The following is a 20,431-nucleotide window of genomic DNA, read 5'->3' as shown; positions in this document are numbered from 1 at the left end:
AAACTAATAGTAAAATGAACTACTATTTTTTGTGATATTATCATAATCAAAAATTCTATTATAATATGACAATTATACATAAATTTGATCTTGTTCAAAGTAAACTTTTTTTAGTGTACCTATTTTATATTAATGTTTTAAAAAATTCTCACAATTATTGATAATTTCAAATTTTTAACAATTGCTAATGGAACGCTTTAAAAGCTCCTGTGTAGCGCAAGTGCACAGCTCTATGTAAACAACTATTTTGCAAAAAGCTTTTCGCTAGCTCATGCAACCCGTAACACATCAACAATGATAACAAACTTTGAGAATTGTCGAACAGAGCAATAAGAGCTTTTAACAAAGCAACAACAACAATAGCAGGAAAATAATTTGCGGGTATTTTTGTTTACTTGGCATTTTGTTTATACTGAGAGCAGTTGCTGCCGCTGCCGCTGCCGCTGCCGAGCCATTGTCGCTGTTTCAATGTTCGCTGAGAGTTAGGAAGTCTGTGCACACACACTCACATGATTCACAGGGGAAGATGCACATTGGACTAGGGTTGTTGGATACGGATACAGTCATATGGCTAAAATTGTTGTAGATTGTATTCAGGTAAGCGCATGCAGAGCGATAGGCGGACCAAAAACTAAAAAATTTTGAAAAATACCAACCAGAAATTAAATGAACAGGAAAAACTAATATACAATGATGTGGTTTTGTATGAATTATAAAAAATGTGTAAAAACATTTTAAAAGTACTTTAATCATATGGAAACTAGAATGTCGGTAAAAAAGAAATAAATAACTCTCTTAAGCAATATAACGTTAAAAAATAGTTTTTTGGAGAGTTTATTAAATGGTCATAATATTGATAAACATATTCACTCTAACATCTTAAAGTAATTCAATTATATTTTGTTGAAATGAGACCACAGTGAAGCACATTTTTGTTGGTCTGTCGTCGTTGGCTTCGTCGTTTCTGCTTTGTGTCTCTGTCTCTTTGCATTTTGTAGCGCGCAGTTGCCGTTGCTCTGCTGTTTTGTTTCTGCCTGTGTGTGCCTGTATATGTGCCTGTGTGTGTGTGTATTGTTTGTATTATTTGTTGTTCGCCAGCAACAACAACAATAAAAGTTGCGCTCTTGTTGTTGCCAGCTGTGTGCGTCGTTCGTGTGTGTGATTCTGTGTTCGAGAGAGAGAGAGGGAGAAAGAGAGCACCGTTTTGTGCGTTCTTCTCTGTTTGCTGTTGTCGTCGCACAGTGGAAAAAAACTGTAAACTGCAAAGGAAAACTCGTTTAAGGAAATGGAAGACATTTTTGGCCTTTGACTAAAACATTATCATGGAACCAAATATTTTTAAATCTAAGAAAAAAAAATTTATATAGGATAAGGTAAAGTAAGTCGTAAATGTAAATGAAGAGTACATGAGCATGCGTGCAAATTAAAATTCAGTGTAGAAATCATTATGTAGAAATAAAACAAATAAAATAATTCAAAAAGTTTTTTTTAATTAGCGTAAATATTATCATATGTTTTGTGTATCACAGGGTAAATAAATAAATTAGAAAAATATGTGTATTTCATTATTTAAATCATCCCCTTTCAATTCGTTTTATTAATAAAAAAATCCGATGTTGAGATGTACGCAGCATGCAATGTTAATGGCGCCCCACTGTACGTCGTGGTCGCTGCTTGCTTGCCTGCTGCTACTTCGACTGCTGCTGCTGCTGATTTTGTTGTTGTTGTTGTTGTGTTCTACTGTAGCTGATAGATACTGAGTATCTGAGTGTGTTTAGTCGCTTTCGTCGCTTGAAACGTGAAACATACGACAACTGAAAACGAAATTAAAATTGCAACTTTTTGTATGTTACGTCAGTCCGCCGCTGTTGTTGTCACAGTCGCAGTCGCTGTTGCAGTCGTCATCGCTGCCGTCGACGACGACATCGCTAAAGCAGCGGATTCTTTTGGCGCCGTTTTCAGTGCGGCACTGGCTTAAAAATAAGCGCGGTTTGAATTTATTTAAAAACGGTTTTTTAAACGTTGGCCCAGACGGAAACTGCAGAGTACAGGTAAAATAAACAAAATGTTCGAGTGAAAATGTTTTTGAAAAAATAAAATAAAAACCACCAGAACAACAACAAAAGCAATGCTTTGGCCAGATAAGCAACAACAATTCACCAACAAGAAAAATTCTATATGCCATAGTGTAACTGTTTGTGTGCCAGTGTGTTCTGTATGTGTGTGTGTGTGTGTGTGTGTGTTTGTGCCTTTTGTTGCTGCTGCTGCTGATGCTATAGCTGTTGTTGTTATTGTCGTTGCCGCCGCTGCTGCTGTTGTTGTTCTATCTAACAAAGTTATTGCCTTTGCCTTCGTTGCTGCTGCTGTCATTGGTCAGGAGGCAGCGGTTTGGGGAGGGGACAGCCGGGTATTTCTGCAAGTTTTGTGTGTGTTTTGTTAGCTTTAGAAATATTCTGTTTTTTTTTGTTTTTGTGTTTTCTTGTTTTGCACGTTGCTGTACTTTTGTGTGCTGTTGCTGTTTCTGTCGCTGTGTTGCTGTACAAATTTATATATATGTATATACATATAAATAAAAACATATGTATGTATGTACATATATACATACATACATACTCATAATCAAATAGAACAAATATGTACATACATACATATATACTAACATATGTACGTATTTTATGTGAATAGACAAATTACAATTAATATTGCTAGCTAGTTTATTGTTTGCCCTCTCTACTCGACGTATAAAAACAACACAGCTACAACAATAACCGTTGCGCAGGCGGTACAACAACAACAACAAAAATCAGCAAACAGCAGCAGCAAAAGTTACAACAACAAAGTCTGGCTGCTCTGCCGCGGCTGCGTCAGCGACGCTGGCAACTGTTAAAGGCGAACAAACAAAACTAACGAAAACAACAAAAACAAATGACGAATAATACAGAACATACGACAGCGACAGCAGCAGCAGCAATGGCAATAACAAAAGCAACGTCAACAGCAACTACAGCAACAACAACGATAACAACAACAGCCAGAACTGAAACACGCGCGCAGCGTAGAAGATGATAATGAAGTTGGCAATGTTGATAATAATGATGACGACAAAAACAACATAACAACTGTGCCACAGTGGGCTGAATATTTCGCATAATTATAAAATTCCGTATTGTGTTAAATATAATCTCATTTGACATTCATATATTTTATTTCCTTTAAAAAGTTTTCAATTTTTCGTCTGTTTTCTGAATTTTAATTTTCCTATAAAAATATTGTTTTTCGCAAATATTAATAATCAACAGTTATTGTACTTTATTGAGCAATTTCATGCACTCAGGCCACTGTGCGCACGTTGCTTGTGTGCAAAACTGGTGGGCTTAACGCAAGGTGCTGAAAGTGGCGGGAAAATTTGTTAAAGATTTTAGCGACAGCCACAACTGAGAGAGAGAGAGAGAGAGAGAGAGGCGGTACGATTTAAGGAGATAGAGAGCAGTGTACAGAGAGAGGGAGAGGTAGTGCAACACTGAGTGGGTTGATTAGAATCAAAACAGGTAGTCGCAGCAAGCAGCTGAGCAGTTGCAATAATAGTCAGCCAGGCAGTCGGTCGGTCTCAATAGGCATGCGAATCATTAAACGAATCATTTGGTGAGTGTATACGAATTGCTGTGAATAATAACTCAATAGCTGTCATTGCTTTTGCTGTTATCAAAACCGCGCAAATGGGCTCGAGTTTGTGTGTGTGTGTGTGTGTGACCAAGAATGGCAAGAACATGTTACAATAAAAACAAGTACAGCCAAATTGCCTGTTATTCTTATTTTACCTCTATGGCTGTTATTGTTGTTATTGTGGATATAATAATATGAAAAGCAAACAATGTTGCTAATGTCGTTGTCGTTGTCGTTGTCGTTGCTAACGTCGACCACAAATGTCACGAAAGCAAATACAACAATAAAAGCGGCCAGTGTTTTATTAGGTTTCACAAAATATACATAGTTATGACAACAACAGCAACAAAAATATCAACTGCAAAAAGCTCTCTGTCGTCGCCAGCTTCTGCTGCTGTTGCTGCTGCTTCTGTTGTTGCTGAGACAGCAGCAATACCAACACAGACGCAGCCCAAAGCCCTTTTTGAGTAAAGTAAACGTTTCGCTTGTTGTTCTGACTGCCAGCAACAACAATAACAACAGCAGAGTTGCTGCTGGGTATTGCATTCGCTGTTGTTATCAGTGTGACTAGCAGCAGCAACAACGACAGCACCAACACCTGCAGCAACAGCAAAAGCATTGCAACATTAAACAGCAAACTGATTGCAAATTCTGTAATTAACAGACTGCAACAACAACAGACAGTGGAACGAATATGACCACCTCAACGCCCAGCAGCAGCAATAGCACCACCAACCCCACCACCACCAATAACACCACCAGCAGCAGCAGCAGCAACAACAACGACAGCAACAATCGACAAGGCGACGTCGAGCGAGCAACCTCAGCGGCAACTTTGTACAACAGCAACAGCCCGACAGCAACATCAGCAACCATAGGATCAACAAATCGTGTCATGCAAGCGGACGAGGATTTCAACATACGATTCGTTAATTTGGTGCGCACGTATCGCTGTCTGTACGACAAGAAAGTGCCGGAGTATCGCAACAGGTGAGTTCACCACTTAGTGTTGGGAGCGTGAGTCGTGTAGTTATATCGTACCTATTTATATTGGAAGGATAATGTTGATAGCAGAGTAGCATCAGCTTAAGTTTATAATTTGTTAACCAACGATATAGTTTGTCACTCATTTTAGTTTTTTTTTAACATTACAGAGACAACCAGGAGAAAGCCTGGGCCCTTATATCAAAGGAGACGCGTGAGAGTGGTATGTTAAAAGCTATCAGTTATCTGTTTATCAAATTAGTTGACACATATTACCTCACATTTTAGTTATTCACTGCAAGGAGAGATGGAGGAATCTGCGTGCGTGCCTCTCGCGCTACATCAAACAGCAGAGCGGCTCCGAGCCGCAGCATAAACCTTATTATCTGACCGAGCACATGGCGTTCCTGCTGCCGTTCCTCAAGTCCTCGCGTAATTCACTGGATGGCAATAATAGTTTGGCTTCGCTCTACCAGTTCTCCCAGCAGCATCTGCATCTGCATCAGCAACAGCAGCATCAGCAGGAACATTTGTACTGCAACAACAACAACAACAACCACAGTGTACTAAATGAATCTTTGGAGCTTAAGCAGTCGCTATCTGAAAACGACGATGAGGAAACAATTGATGCTTTTGATCCTGCCATAGCCGCAACACTGGGTCTGCAGCGCGCTGCACCTACACCCGGATCCAATGTTATGGCAGTTCCCAGCTCGCCAGCCCACAGCGAGACGGCTAGCGCCAATAGCCTTCAGAATTTCATACCGGACGTGCAGCTGGCAGAGTCCGGCCCGGATTTGGTATACAACGATGCTTCCTCCACACCAGTGCATCATCAGCCGCCACATTCCCACAACCATGCGCTGCACGGCTATCACCATAAATTCCAACAGCTCCAACAGCAGCAGCAGCAGCTCCAACAGCAGCAGCAGCAGCAGCAGCAGGCGGCGCACTTCGAGCAAAGCGATGCCAAGAGAATCAAAACCGAGTGCGAGGCCACCACGACGAGCAGTGGCGTCGCTTACTTTGGCGGGCTCAGCGTCTCAGAGCACACGGACATGGAGTTCTTTCGCAGCATTCTGCCGGACATCGCAGCACTGACGCCGCAGCAGCGTCGCAAGTTCAAAATTGGCATTCTTGAGCTCATAGACGAGGTCGTAGAGCGCTACCCATCCCAGGAGCGTTACAGTGGCGGTGTGCTCAACGGCAGTGGTGGCACCAGCAGCGGCAGTGTTGTTGGCGCTGGCGGTGGAGGTGGCAGTGCCTCAGCAAGCAACAGTGCTTCCGGGAGGCAGCAGCGTCGCAATTCTGGACGGGATTGGCGCAAGTAAACAAAAATCCTTATATCTAAATATAAGAAGTATAGTTAGGTATTCCATAAATGGTTGATGCCAAGAGTTGAGAAGCTTAAGCTTGGAAAGCCAAGAATAATAGCAAAGCAAATACCGAAATGAAAAAAAATGATTATTTTTAAAATTGGATTATTTTTTAGAGAAAAGCCCAAGCTCAAGTGAATACTGCCTTGATTGGCTACTCACATTTCAAAATTTCTGAGGGTTTATTCCTTTGAAGCAAATATTTATATGAATGGTAGAGTTCTCCAATACTTATTATCCTCAAATAGGCAAATCAAAAATTGCCATAATTTTTCAATTCAAGTAACGAAATTTAACCTTTTTAAGACATCTAGGACTTGATTTTATGTTTTTCGAAGTCTGAGTGGAAATAACTTAATTTTCAAAAACTCAATGTGATCGTCACTTGAAAAATGAAAATTCTGTTAAAAACGCGTTACTTTCTTCTGCTTTCCATAATTAGCTTCACAACTCTTGAGCTATTCGCCGTTCAGTGTCCATGTGTCGTGTGCTCAATGTGTTATTTCTAAATATTAATTACCTAAAATGCGGCAGCTGATGCCGCAGGCTGTTGGCTGCTGTAATGCTAACTGTTGTTTATATAGAGAATTTAATATGTAAGCAGCTTTGTATATAGAAATGGATGTTATGCATAGTGCGTAATTAGGCTTAGCTATAAGATTGATGTACAAAATCGTTGCAGATTAGACTTAGGCAATCAGGAGCGAGAAATTCCTAAGCTCGCAAAACAGTCGTGTCAAAGAAATAAATGAATGTATGAAAATATTACATGATATAGTTTATTATAAAGCTGAAAACTTCAACAATTCATCAAAGAGCGGGGAGCGGGGGCAGTGGGGACTACTCCAAAGTATTTTGTTAGAGAAATGCATAAGATATAAGGCTACAAATTCACTTTAAAGCTATATTTCGTTTATTGTTGTCGTTTACAACTTTGAAGCGCCAGTCTTGGGATAGAATTTCTTTGATGGATCCTTGGCCATATCGAGCAGTGTTTGGGCTGGCTTGAATGGTGCGCCATACAGATCGGCGTAGGACTGCATTTTGCTGACCAACTTCCCAGCACCGTACTGGTCAACCCAGCGGAAGGGGCCGCCTGTGAATGGTGGGAAGCCCAGTCCAAATACGGCTCCCACATCACCCTCCAATGGGCTGTCTAGAATCTTCTCCTCCAGGCACAGAACTGCCTCGTTAACAAAGCGGGACACCATGCGCAGTGTCAGATCGTCAGGTGAATTGGCACCCTTGGACACCAGCGAATACTTTTGCTTAACAATCTCTAAAGCATCAGTATTCACTGGACGGCTTCCCTTGCTCTTGCCATCATACAAGAAAATGCCCTTGCCAGATTTGCGGCCCAGGAAACCGGCCAAAACTAGATCTTGCATGACCTCCAGATTGCCGCCACTGAAGCGGTCCCCGAACGATTTGGCCAAATCCACGGCAATGTGGGAGCCCACATCAATGCCCACCTCATCAGCCAGTGTGGCAGCGCCTACTGGGAAACCAAACTTCTTGGTGTACTGATCCAACTCCTTGGCATCCACGCCCTCTTGCAGCAGTCTAAGCGAAAGAACACGATTAACAATGAAATTGAGCTGGAAACCAAACCTAAGATTCACCTAATAGCCTCGGACAACATGGTAGCCAGAATGCGCGTCGTATAGAAGCCAGGACCATCGCCCACAGTGATCACTACTTTGCCCTGCTTGAGACCAACAGCCACAGCCTGGGCAACCGTGTCCTTGGAGGTGCCTGGATGCGTGATGATCTCCAGCAGCTGCATTTTGTCCACGGGCGAGAAGTAATGCATGCCCACCACTTTCTCGGGACGCGAACTGCCAGCTGCAATCTTTGTTATGGGAATGGCGCTGGTATTGGTGGCGATGATGCAATGCTCTGGCACCACAGCCTCCAGCTCCTTGATCACACGATGCTTAATCTCTATATTCTCAAAAACAGCCTCAATCACAATGTCGGCTGTCTTGAAGTCGTTGTAGTTTAGCGTGGGCAGCAAATTTGCGAGCGTCTGATCGCGTTCCAGTGCCGATATGCGCTTGCGCTTAATAGCCGTTTCCAGGCCCTTCTGAACTTGACCTATGCCGCGTGCTAGGCCCGCGTCGGTGGCATCTTTCATGACAACGTTGTAGCCCTTGTCTACGGAGACCTGCACAATGCCGGCGCCCATTAAACCAGCCCCTAGCACGCCCACAGTCTTCACAGGACGCTGGGGCTTACCGAAGCGATTCTTCTTGCACTCGGTCTGGCCACGGAAAAGTGCGATGAGGCCCTTTGATTCGGGTGTGGCCGAGAGCTCACCGAAGCCTTTGCGCTCCGCCTCGTAGCCAGCCTCGGCGCCCTTGTCCACACCAGCGCGAATCACTTCAAGGATCTGAGCAGTAAATGAGGAAAATGGCGGTTGCCCGTCATACAAATAATAGATAGAAAGATTGTAACCGGCTCACCTTGAGGGGCGCAGGATAGAGACCACCAGTGGCCTTCATCACTTGTTTGCGCGCTGTATCAAAGATTTTGTTCTTAACAAAATCTGTGTCCATTACGAGTGCTTGCAGCTTATTGGCCAAGCCCGTTTTCTCGCGGTTGATCTGTAAAAACAATCGCAATGATATCATTTCATATGTGTATCTCCGGATGGACAACTTACGCGCAGTTTACCGCTGGCCAAATCGTTGGCCACTTGCACAGCAGTTTTCTCCAGATACTCCATGGTGTTTTGTTCCGCGGGCTGTAGGCCAGGTCCAATGGGATCGACCAGCAAATCGACAATGCCCAAGCGCTTGGCCCGATCAGCACGCACCTGCTTGCCTGTCAGCTCCAGGTCCAACGCGGTGGGCACTGATGTCAGCTTCGGGAGACGCACAGTGCCGCCGCCGCCAGGCAGCAGACCCAGCATAACCTCCGGCGCACCCAGCTTCGTCTTGTTATCCTTGGTGGCAATGCGATAGTGACAGGCCAGCGCTAGCTCCAAGCCTCCGCCAAGGCAGACACCGCTGATGGCGGCCACAATGGGCTTGCGGCTGCGCTCCATGCGCTCGAACATCAGCTGAGCACCGTGCGAGATGAGGGCCGCTTCGTCGGCTGTCTGACATGCCTCCAGCATGCCAATATCGGCGCCAGCCACAAAGCAGCCCGGCTTTCCCGAAATAAGCACCGCCGAGTTGACCGAGGGGTTGGTCTCCAGATCCTTAATCACACGTTCGAACTCATCGCTTACCTCCCTGCCCAGCGAGTTGACCTTGGCATTGGGCGAGTCAAACTTAATGACCAGCACCCCATTGACCACTTTGGTGTGCAGGTGTTTGTTGACGCCTTCGGCAGCCGGGGCGAGCTTCGGCGCTGGATTTGTGGACATTAGACGACGCTGGAGTTGTGCAGCAGCAGGATATGCTGAAATTAATCAATTAATACTGTTCAGAGATTCCATAACAGCACATTTCATAGACAAGTTGAGACTTTGGCATTATCTCATACGGGGGAGTACAAAGGTCAAAGTCCAGTTATGCGGCAACCGCTGTCCAAGTGATTAACAATTCTATATTTCAATTAATCATGTATACTGCCTATACTGCAATGCATTTTCTTCCTGTTTTAAATATTATGTGCCTAATTTTTAATCTATTTTCGGATAATTACCTCTAGCGCATCTGTTCTGCAGCAATTGCTGTCTCGAAATTTGGCCGATTGCACTCAGAAATCTCGTTGCCGACATTACACAGCTTTTTGTTCGCAGATACTTTTATAAACTTATTATTAACTGTTGGTTATGCACTTTATGCTTGGTTAAAATTAAAAAGAATATTATAAAAACTGTTGTATAAAAACTATGTGGCAAATTAATAGACTTGTTGCACACTGCAAGTGCCGACAACGCTAGGCAGCCTATCAGTATCGATAACATAAATTAAAATTATTGCCCAACCGCCACAATTTACAGACGATTACCAATGTTATTCACTGGGAAAAGCGCTATTGACTCCTAGATGGCGCTTTCAGCTTACAATTTACAGACGACTACCAATGTTATTCACGGTGATAAGCGCTATTGACTCCTAGATGGCGCTTTCAGCTTATCTTATTTTGTTGAACCGTTTTTAAATCGAATCGTATTGCAACGCATTATTTGATTATATAATTTTTTAAACTATAAACATGCATTTATATTGACGTAATATATTTAAATATTATAGCCGTAACGTCTTTTTACATACTTACATACATACAAACATACATACAAACATACATACATACATACACACATACACACATACAGCCATACATACATATACACATACATACACACATACATACACACATACATACATACATACATACATACATACATACATACATACATACATACATAATTGTAGTTTTATACGTAGAAATACGTATTTTTCAAATTTGCAAGGTGTGTGAAGTAAAGCTTAGTATATGTATGTATATAAACATGCACACACACAAACATTCATATAAAACATGCGTATGCGCACAAGCACACATACACACAAACTAAATCTGCGTTTCACATGAGAGATCATATATACATAAACTATATACATATAATAGAATAAAATGACTTAAAAGCTGCATACATACATTCCTTCCTTATGTACATACGTATGTATGTATGTACATACAGCTATGCAGCTATTCATTGAACTCTGACTAATTGATGTCATGTTGAACGTTTGGCTTGATAAGCCCGCGGCTTTCGGAAGGTCGCTTGGTCGATTTGTGTGTCAAACTCAAGTGTGACTTTTCGGCTGACGTATCCTGTCAGGGGCATGTCCGTCAGGAATCGCAGCTGCAATGAGGCAAAGAACGATTAACTATTTAATTTATGATACGTGGCAAAAATGTTGCGACAATAAAACCCACAACCACAACAATGTGCCGAAATGCTCATCCGAAACCATTTAAAAGTGGCCACTTCAAAGGACACGACAAACGCCTCAGCACAAACGAGGCGCGCTTAATGTGCGGCTGAATGAGTCCTCGGCGCATGCGCAGAGCTGACCCGACCCGACCTGACCCAAACGACTCGAGCGCTTGCCCCGCGGCTGCGGGGTGGGTCAGCGTGAAAATTGCTCTAAAAAGAGACAAAAAATTAGGACTCAAAAGGGAATTTTCTTCTGCACGCCTCATTTATTAGTTGCGACTGCAAAAAGGTGAGATTTTAGATGACAATATTTATTTAGCTCCAATGAAATCAAATAACGCTTACCTATCGCATGCCTCGCGCTCTTCCTAAAGCGAATCGAATCCGAAAAGAATTCCTTTCTCTGGGAGAAACCTTGCAATCTCACCTAACTGCAAAGATTACAAAATTGGCTTAAGTTAAAAGAAAAGTTTCAATATTTTTTCTATATTATATCATATTCTATTGATTTCTATACTATCCTTTGCTTAATTCCTTTCTCATTCTCACAATGTTGGATAGCTGGGGGGAACCATCCAATATAACTGCAAAAATTACAAAATTGGCTTCAATTTAAAGAAAAGTTTCAATTTATTCAATATTCTATTGAGTTCTATATTATCCTTTGCTTAATAATACCTCGGCTATACTCACGAGGAGTTTCCTATGCATTTCCCACTCCACAACAATGAAAACCCTCTCGAAATGGTTTGCCACTTTATAGAGATATAAACACCTATTAGTTTTTTATAAGCCAGGAATCCCTAAATATTAAAATCGCGGCCGTGGTTTTTTATGCACAATTAAAGACCAGTTGCCTGTCAGGCGCCACTCAACTATTTAAAACTATAAACCCATTTTTTTTGTAGTTTGTGTTTTTTTCTCATGCTAAGCTGATTATAAATAATTGAAAAAAAGGAACGTATGCTAGGTGAAAGGGTTTGCCGAGCCTGACCCTAATGAGGGTTTGAGGGCGACCATAAACAAAACGCCCATTAGTTGTCATGTTGAGCGCGGCGCGGGACTCGGCGCGGGACTCGGAGCGGGGCTCGGCGCGTGCGACCTTCAAGGATATTCGCGGAAGGAAGTGCCGAGTGCGCTGAGAGAGATGACTTTGTTTCGGGCGATATTTGCATATATAATTCGAGAGCAGCTACCCCTGCGGGCAAAAATGAAAACATTTATAATGTTTTGATTTCATTTATGTTAATTTCCAGCCATAAATCACACAACAGCGTGTGCTTCCTGTCGTAATGTCCTTGTTGTTTGATTAGCCCCTTAAAAAAAAAAAATAAAAATAGAAATACAAATATATATCAAGCCCAGCCGTATGCAAATCCATCATTGCCCTGACTCTGTTTTGTTGTTATCCTTTGCTTTGGGTGCCGAGCATTATGCAAATTAGTTAACATTGATCCTTTCGCCTTTTGCTGCCTTTTGTAATTCAATATTCGCGTGAATTGCCCGAGTTGCCAAAAATGATCATTTTGCACTCTTCCATCTGGGGTTGAACTCGCGCGAATTTGCCAAACTAATTCGATATGCATATCCAACTCATAGAGCCAGCCAATTTGTTAATGAACATTTTCGCAACTAATATAGATGTCGAGGCCCAAATGAAGCAGACAAATTTTAGGTAATATTCATGATAGCAAGTTTTGAAATATGTTAACTAGGTTGAAGTTAGTTAAGGGAAGGTCGTTTAGATAACACTTGAATATTAAAAGCGAATGGTTTTTAGTTTTTCCTTTAAAGTGTCTTTAATATAATATAAATTTAACTTTATATAATACACAGCCCCATCAGAGAGAGGCTCCTCCGAAGGCTACTTCCCCTTCTTTTTAAAATAATCATATAATCATTGTAAATATCATATAAGCTACTCACTTCTAACTATACATTCTTACCTTATATACTCGCTTGGTAGAGATCAGAAGACACTGATCGATTCGAGCGCAAAATAAAACATATTTAAATGAAAAAAATGTGTTTGTAATCACAATTTTATGTGAGCTATTAGAAGAAGAAGGCTCCCACTTTGAAGTAATACGAAAGCATTTCCAAAGTGGAGAGAGGTCTGACACCACATACTTCAGCAAAAAGAAAAATTATAATTAATAACAATCATAAAGGATAAGAGGATAAGAAAAGAAGCTATCAACCAAACAATCTTAGACATTTTTGGCCACAATTCTTTTGATTCCATTTTGGGGATAATAAGTTGGGCTAGACTAAGTTTAACATGGCTTAATAGCACTGTAAAAACTGAAAATGGCTAAGAAGAATGTTTTAATCACATTATCATTTGAAAGGACGACCATTCTTTAAGCTAACCAACTCTATATAGGATTATATATTATATTGTTCAGTATGATATAGCTGCATCTGAATGCATGATATCTCATTCTGTAAATATTATAAAATCGATATGCTTAAATGTAGAGCAAAGTAGGCAGCGCCTTATTAGTTCATGAACTTGTCATAAATTCAAGATTAGCTTACGTGTGAGTCAATTTAGTGAAATCAGGTATATCTTGAAATCTTAACTTGTAAACGTAGTGACCCGGAAAATGTCAAGGTCCTGTTTGTATTGACTGCTTTGGATCAGTCTTAACTCTTAGCACTTCACATACAGACTCTGACATAGAACACGAGATACTATCAGAATAAAAATCGGAGTCCCGCAATGCCTCCGGTAAAGGAATCAAACTCACGCGGCCGTCGCTCCACATCGGAGCCATCGGATCGAAATGCGCGTATGCGACGTGCACCACGGAGTCATCCGGCCCAGCTGCCGGCGCTTGACGCCAGGCGGGAGCGGGGCCGATCCCGCGCTCCACGAAACGATATACCCGTTGCCAGGCAACGCTTGGGCTTGAGCCCACGGGAGGATGTGCACAGTGGACGGGTGCACCGTCGATCCGCTGGGTTGGGCAACAGAAGACCCCAGATGCTCACCTCGCAGGAGAGCCTGGAGATAATACACAATTATTTGTCCGATTGCGAGCGCAATATAGCCGAGTGCCAGGTGCAGCGCGGACAATTGGCCCAAATGGTGTCCCAGGTAATGGACCCGAGACTCCGATCGGCGCCCCTGCCAATGGAGTCAATCGACGAGGCGGCTGCGTTCCAGAACGCGATTAATCCAAATGGGCCTCAAGGTCCATTCGGAATTATGTCGGACAATGCCGCAATGGTTCCAGAGGATGCACAAGCTCAAAACGATTATCGACTTCGCCCCGATCTGCCGAACCTGATGAATGCCTTGCGATTCGTGGCGGACAACATGGGCGAGCAGCAGCAGCAGCAGGATTCTCTGAATGAACAGATGCGTCGTATGGAGGCGGTGGCTGCTGCTCCCGGCGATGAGCAGGTTCTGCTGGGACCGCCATTAGCCCCGCCTCCACTGGCCGAAGGCATCGATATGCTTGCTGCTGGGGATGGCTACCATGTGGTGCCCATCAATACGGTCCAGTTGAGCCGTTCGGCCGATAACATTTTTGCATTTGTTCTCGAGTTGAATGATAACCAAACAGAGGCGTCTGTGCCCCCAGCACCTGATGATAGCGATCAGGATTAGATGCTACTCCTTTAACCCATGACCAGCTAGATCCCCTGCTGCTCACGGGCACAGGGTGTAAATGTTTTGCGTTATCATTCAATCATTTAAATTATTTTGTTACTTTTCAAACAGGACACGAGTTACACAATCTAAAGAAATTCTTGAAATAAAGGCAGAGTTCCATGGCGTGTCCAATAAAACTGTATCTACTTTCATTCGACTTTTATATTATATATTTCTAAAAAAATTTTCTATTTATCTTTAATCTAATTGAAGAATTAAAATGGAATATAGTTTTTCATGTCATAAATAAAGTTGGAATTGAAAAGACAGCAAGAAAATGAGAAGAGCAATATACCTAAGTTCTAGTTATAATTTTGACATAAATAAAATACATTTAACAGAATCTATAAATGTGAACAGAAATCAATAAAAATGATATGATATGATGAAAATAAATTGGAAAACAAGCTCGTAATTTTATTGACAAATAATATTCTAAAAAACGGCCTTTGGCTCCACAGATTTTAATAAGAATTCAGCTAAAACACCAGTCGAACAGAAATGGCCAAAAGGGAGAGAAAAATCGATGGATAAAAAATTCCTATGCATAAGCGCAAGAAGCAATTCGTTAAATTCGAATTCGAACAAAGTGGCTCCAGAATGAGACGTAGATATGGAGAAAACGATTTAAATGTAAACATATATATTTATTATATATGTCCACTTTTGATATATACTTTCATACCTTTCAGCAGGTTTTCAGCAATTGTGTATTCTAATTAGGCTTTTAGCATTAAAATTTTTAAAAATTGATATATTTAATAATTAGGATTCATTTTCATACGATTCGTTTCCATATAAGGTCATTGAATGTTGATGAGATGTTGAATTTCGCATTTAATTTTTCTTTTCTCTTTCTTACAAAATCGGACTATCCAAGTGTCCTTTGGTTCACAGAATGAAAATCCTTTCAGTAACTTTATTTGGGGACCTACAGATGTTAATTTGAAATGCAATATACAAGATTTTGTTGTGTTCGTAGCAGCAGGCGAGAATATTGTAAGCGTCAGGCACATGTCAAGCTGTTGAGGTATACGAACTGTATAGAAAATATTTTATTTCATTTTAGGCTACAACAAAAGAAACACGAAAAGTGCCAACAAGAATATTCTAAGCAAAAATATTTAGTTTAGTTTAGTTTCTTTTTTTTTATAGCATTTCAGTTTTTATAGCATTTGTAGTAAGCGAAAAGCTTTTAAAATTGGGATGGCAAAGAGTCGAAGTACTGAGCCCAAAAAGGAAGCGGTACGCAGGTCCGTGAAAAGGCAGAGCAAGCCGAAGCAAAAGATATCCATACCAATGATCCTGAATTGCGATGGAAACATATCCGACCTGTTGCCATGGTTCGTAAAAGTCGTGGATCTGCTGAACAAGGATGGCCGGAAGAACGTGCGCAGCAAGTCCTCCGGGAGTCGGCGCAAGAAGGCGGCAAAGTTCAAGGAGCCTGCATTGTCAGAGGATATTGAGCTCCCTCAGCAGGAGGAGGCAGAGGCAGAGGCAGATGCAGAGTTGCTTGACAATGAGGCCGAGATGCCAGATGCAGCTCCACAGAAATCTCCAGCTGTTCGTCGCCAGATCTGTCGGAAAGCTGCCAGCGCCAGGACGCGTAAGCACCCGATCTTGCGGAGTAAGCGCCGTAATCTGGGACCTAAGCGAGTGCCTTTTAGGCCTCGTCCGAAGCGCAAGTCTTTGATTTCACCCCGATTTTTCAAGCCTACTTCAGATTCTCCGATGGGTTTCGTTCTCGCGGACATCCCAGCTATGGAGGATATGCCGTGCTCCGAGGAGCCACGCGTGGACTTGGCCTCCACTCCAAGCTTGGCATTGGCAATAGCCTCTGCCTCAGTTCCGACTGAAACTGAATTTCAATCTGTAGTCGCAGCTTCTGCTCCGCCCTCTTCAACAACCATTGCAATAAGCGACAGCCTAATGGCAATTTCAAATAGTTCCATCCTGGACGGAGCTGTCGCCAGGTTCAGCGCCAGGATGATGATGTTCCTCAGCGCGCAGCGCGCAGCTCTGGAGGCATTTAATGCAGTTGGAGACGGGCTGCACATCACGAGCAGAAATAGCGGCAATCCAATATCATATAATTTTCAGGATGCTTGGAATGAGGCGGTTAATCAAGAATCGAATTCCGAGCTCCAGCCCGGACTGCGTTGTGCACCAGATCTGACCATGGCCCATCTATGCCTGGCTGCATTCCCAAATGTGGATGCCTCATCCAGCACTGGCCACATTGAACAGCCCGCTGTTTCCAATACTCCCGAAGATAACGCCATATTCGATCATATACGGAATAGCTTGGGTGACATATGCTCACCAGAGTCCAGAGTAGAGCCCAATCCCTCCAACAGCTCCACCAACAGTGAACATAACAGTGGTAATGCAGCAAACTCTGCTGCCAATATCTTTAATCACATACGTTCGAACTTGAGGAGCCCTTGGCCGCAGGATAATCAGGACGACAACTCGCCATCTTTGATTTAAAGTGTTTCCGACTGATCAGAAATCATAAATTTATGCATTACTTTTGTCAAGGCATTTAAAAATAAACCTACTGATGTATGCGAATGATCAGCTTTATATAAAATGGGTTCGATTTTCACTTAACGTAGAGGGAGGTAGGCAATAAAAAAGCAAGGCCATAAATCTATGCCCTGAACCCCGAAATCTGGTAACTAAAATTGTATTCAGATTAAAAATAATTTAAAGCTACATACCTAAAAATTGATGGTTCACGGTTCGAACCACTTGAGGATTTTCAACATTCCAGATTTTTCTCGAATCTTAATTCAGGTTCTAAAAATCACGAATTTCCATTTATCCAAATTCGTTTATTTTACCTGAAATAAAATAAAATATTATTACTCATAAAATAAAAAATATATTTTTTTGGGAGACACTTTAAAATAAACACATACATTCGGATTCGTCAATAATTTATATAAGTATTTTGATTATTTTAAATGTCCGAAATATTGCTTTAAGCCAAACTAAATTATTAAAATAAGATTTAGTTGGGATTCGGTAAGAACTGGTTTGATCAATAAAAGCGAAAGTTTTCCCAATTTTTCAATTCTAAAATATGCCATGGTTCGAACCATTTGCTGATTTTCTACATTCCAGATTTTTCTAGAATCTAAATAATTCAGTTTATAATGATAACTAATTTTCATGCATCCAAATTCGTTGATTTTGCCTAAAATATAAACAAATTTTATTAGTAATAAAATTAAAAATATTTTTTTTTAAATTAAATTAAATTAAATTAAATTAAATTACGCTTTAAATTAAACACATACATTCGGATGCGCTATTATTAATTATATATGGTATTTTGATCAGTTTAAGTGTCCGAAATATTGTTTTAAGCCAAACTAAATTAATAAAATCAGTTTTTATTGGGATTCGGTAAGAACTTCCGGGTAAGAACTGCTTTGATCAATAAAAGTGGGCGAAAGTTTTCGCAATATTTCAATTCTAAAATATGTTTTTATTTTCAAAATTTTAATACAAAATTCATAAATAGGTGGGTGTTTCTCGCTTACGATAACTAACATACTAAATTACTTATATATGCACTTAAGTTAAAACTTTGGAATAGCTGGGAAACAAATGTTCTCAATGACTAAGAGCTAGAAACATGAAAGACAAATATAAAGACAAAAACCAACAAGCAAGGGGGTATGGATCATAACTTCGAGTGTGCGCAACTGGATGAGGCGAGAGATGTGGATCAACTAGAGACTAGAACAACGCTTGAGTGTTTCGATCGGGTGTGTGTGTGTGTGTGTGTTTTGGTGTGTGTGTGTCTTATCGAGATCGGGAGGATTAACAGAAAACTTCAACGCCCGACTCTAGTTGGCTAGTTGCGCTCTGGTAGGAGGCCGTTGCAGCAGTCGCGTCCATTTGGATATTCCACACATTGTCCACGCCCGTGTTGCTGTAATAGTAATCCGCCGTCTGGTGCTGCTGCTGCGACTGTTGCTGGTAGGAGACGGCGACGGCGGGTGATGCAATGAAGGATTGATGCTGCTGTTGCTGCTGCTGTTGCTGCTGCTGCTGCTGATAGGCGGTGGCCTCATCGTACAGCAGCTCCACGGTGGAGGGGCCACCGCCATTGATGTTCGGATCGAATACGCTGAAGATCTCCGAGTGGGGCGTGTAGAAGCCATCCGGACTGGCATTGGAGCTGGCGCTTACGTCCAGGCTCTGCGGCACGTAGCCATTGAAATAGCTGTAATCCTCGGAACTGTAGCCAGAGCTGCTGGTTAAGCTAGAGGTGTCATCGCAGCTCTCGTACAGGTTCATGCCCGCCTGGTAGCTAGACGCAGTCGTCGTCGTCGTCTGATCATAGCTGTTGGTCTGTGACAGAGTCTGCTGCTCCGGCGACAGCAAAATCTGTTGCTGCTGCTGGTGCTGTTGCTGTTGCGCCTCCGGGGCATTGTAGTAGCTGCCCGTGGAGCTGTTGGAGGAGAGCGGCGAGTGGAGCATGTCGTAGCCGTAGATGCCGCTGCTGTAACCCAGCGCGGCTGCATCTTGCTGATAGTAGCCCTCCGTGCTCCATTGAGGCGTCACGTAGCTGCTCTGCGCCGGATTGAAGATCGAGGAAGCGTTGTTTGTTGCGGTTCCCGGTGCTGTTGCATCTGTCGCATGGCCAGCGGCCTGGAAGCTCGCCATTAGCTCCGTGCCGGGCTGTTGCTGCAGCAGCTCCGCATTGGACGAGCGCTGCTTGCGTTTGCTGCCCTCCTGCAGCGGCAGCAGCTGCTGCGTCTTGGCCTGGCGCTTGTTGGTGCGCAGACTGCACAGCTTATCGCTGAGCGCTGCGTCCCGGGCCAGCATGACGGCCAGGCTGCGCACGCGCCTACCGCCCGCGAGCAGCCGGCGGGCCTCCGTGGACCCCTTGGCCTCGGGCCGCGCATGATCGTGTGTGCCCTTGGCCTGGAAGTAGATCGCGTTGCCGGCGCGCCGCCAGAAGTGTGTGACCGGATAGCCGCAATGGCCGCGGCACGGCTGTATCTCCAGGCGTCCATTGCAGTTTCTGATGAGCAAATAAAAATCGAAGTTAGAGTCGAGACTTTGAGCGGGTTCTTGGTGGCTGGCACTTACCTATTGGGACACTGTTTGCCCTGTTGCTTGCGGCGCGCCTTGTCGCATATGGCCGGGCGCAGATGGACGCTGGCTCCATTGGGCAGCTGGCACTTGGCGTTGCAGAGCAGCACGCCCAAACAGCTCTTCTTCAGTATGTTGACATTGTGGTTGTTGGTGTTCCGCATGGCCCAGCCGCTGGCGTGCTTCTTGGCGTCCTCGTTGTGCCCGGCATAGACCAGGCGACAGTGGCCGTTGGCCCAGTCGTTGAACTCGTCGAATTCGCTGACCGACGGCACAACCGTATCATTGATATCCCATTCGATTTGAATGCGCGACTTGCTCGCCGGCGGACTTGCCACCGGACTGGGCTGCGTCAGGGGCAGGGGCAGCGACAGGGGCAGGGCAGACATTGCACCGGCCATTTCGTTTAAGACCATTGTTTCGATAGTTAACTAAATTTTGGTTCTGTTCAGTTTTTTTTCAATATTTTGTGGTGTTTTCTTTCACACACACTGCACACTTTTTGTGGCTCTCGAATCTGGCGATTGTCTCGACTAGCGACTTGGTTGGTTTTGTTTTCCGGCGCGGCGTAGACGTCCGTTCACAACGGCTGCGCAATGTTGACTGTCTCTGGCTGTGCCGAACACCACATTAAGTTCCTTTTGACCGAAGCGGCGACCACGACGGCAGCGGCGCAGCGGTGGTTGTTTGCTCGCCTCGCACCGTTGCGCTCTCATTGGCTTGCTTTCC

At 43.1% G+C, this 20,431-nt stretch overlaps 3 protein-coding genes across 4 annotated transcripts; 1 reads left to right on the top strand and 2 right to left on the bottom strand.

Annotated features, from left to right (window-relative positions):
• The first annotated feature begins 1,857 nt into the window (after nt 1–1,857).
• Nucleotides 1,858–6,791, top strand: brwl (brickwall). 2 transcript variants are annotated; one of them, XM_064700824.1, is made up of 4 exons: nt 1,858–2,051; nt 4,328–4,653; nt 4,818–4,870; nt 4,936–6,791. In XM_064700824.1, the coding sequence occupies exons 2-4, from the start codon at nt 4,358–4,360 to the stop codon at nt 5,976–5,978; spliced, it is 1,392 nt and encodes a 463-aa protein (XP_064556894.1). In that variant the 5' UTR covers nt 1,858–2,051; nt 4,328–4,357; the 3' UTR covers nt 5,979–6,791. The 2 variants fall into 2 exon arrangements, with proteins under 2 accessions (XP_064556894.1, XP_064556895.1); XM_064700825.1 differs by lacking the exon at nt 1,858–2,051 and adding an exon at nt 3,447–3,642.
• Mtpalpha (monolysocardiolipin acyltransferase Mtpalpha) lies at nt 6,779–9,911 on the bottom strand. Its single transcript, XM_064700823.1, has 5 exons — nt 9,678–9,911; nt 8,689–9,431; nt 8,489–8,629; nt 7,646–8,415; nt 6,779–7,586 (listed from the first exon to the last, which is right to left on the bottom strand). Exons 1-5 carry the CDS (start codon nt 9,751–9,753, stop codon nt 6,950–6,952), a joined length of 2,367 nt encoding a protein of 788 aa, XP_064556893.1. The 5' UTR covers nt 9,754–9,911; the 3' UTR covers nt 6,779–6,949.
• An 8,042-nt stretch (nt 9,912–17,953) lies between these two features.
• gcm (glial cells missing) lies at nt 17,954–20,091 on the bottom strand. Its single transcript, XM_064679009.1, has 2 exons — nt 19,700–20,091; nt 17,954–19,631 (listed from the first exon to the last, which is right to left on the bottom strand). Exons 1-2 carry the CDS (start codon nt 20,089–20,091, stop codon nt 18,422–18,424), a joined length of 1,602 nt encoding a protein of 533 aa, XP_064535079.1. The 3' UTR covers nt 17,954–18,421.
• Nucleotides 20,092–20,431: the final 340 nt, after the last annotated feature.

The sequence above is a fragment of the Drosophila montana genome, unplaced genomic scaffold (assembly GCF_035044405.1).
Source record: "Drosophila montana isolate Dmon_TW-CO22-7 unplaced genomic scaffold, ASM3504440v1 contig_1962_1, whole genome shotgun sequence".
Classification (NCBI taxonomy): domain Eukaryota; kingdom Metazoa; phylum Arthropoda; class Insecta; order Diptera; family Drosophilidae; genus Drosophila; species Drosophila montana.
Note: the sequence above shows the minus strand (reverse complement) of the source record. Positions and strands in the feature narration are given on the sequence as shown.

Excerpts from the sequence above, each read along its gene's own strand:
- brwl (XM_064700824.1), top strand. The coding sequence starts at position 4,358 with ATGACCACCTCAACGCCCAGCAGCAGCAATAGCACCACCAACCCCACC. Across the intron at positions 4,654-4,817 it reads GTGCCGGAGTATCGCAACAG|AGACAACCAGGAGAAAGCCT; the intron begins GTGAGTTCACCA and ends TTAACATTACAG. Across the intron at positions 4,871-4,935 it reads AAAGGAGACGCGTGAGAGTG|TTATTCACTGCAAGGAGAGA; the intron begins GTATGTTAAAAG and ends CTCACATTTTAG.
- Mtpalpha (XM_064700823.1), bottom strand. The coding sequence starts at position 9,753 with ATGTCGGCAACGAGATTTCTGAGTGCAATCGGCCAAATTTCGAGACAG. Across the intron at positions 8,630-8,688 it reads TGGCCAGCGGTAAACTGCGC|ATCAACCGCGAGAAAACGGG; the intron begins GTAAGTTGTCCA and ends TTGTTTTTACAG. Across the intron at positions 8,416-8,488 it reads TCTATCCTGCGCCCCTCAAG|ATCCTTGAAGTGATTCGCGC; the intron begins GTGAGCCGGTTA and ends TTTACTGCTCAG.
- gcm (XM_064679009.1), bottom strand. The coding sequence starts at position 20,091 with ATGTCTGCCCTGCCCCTGTCGCTGCCCCTGCCCCTGACGCAGCCCAGT. Across the intron at positions 19,632-19,699 it reads GGCAAACAGTGTCCCAATAG|AAACTGCAATGGACGCCTGG; the intron begins GTAAGTGCCAGC and ends TTTGCTCATCAG.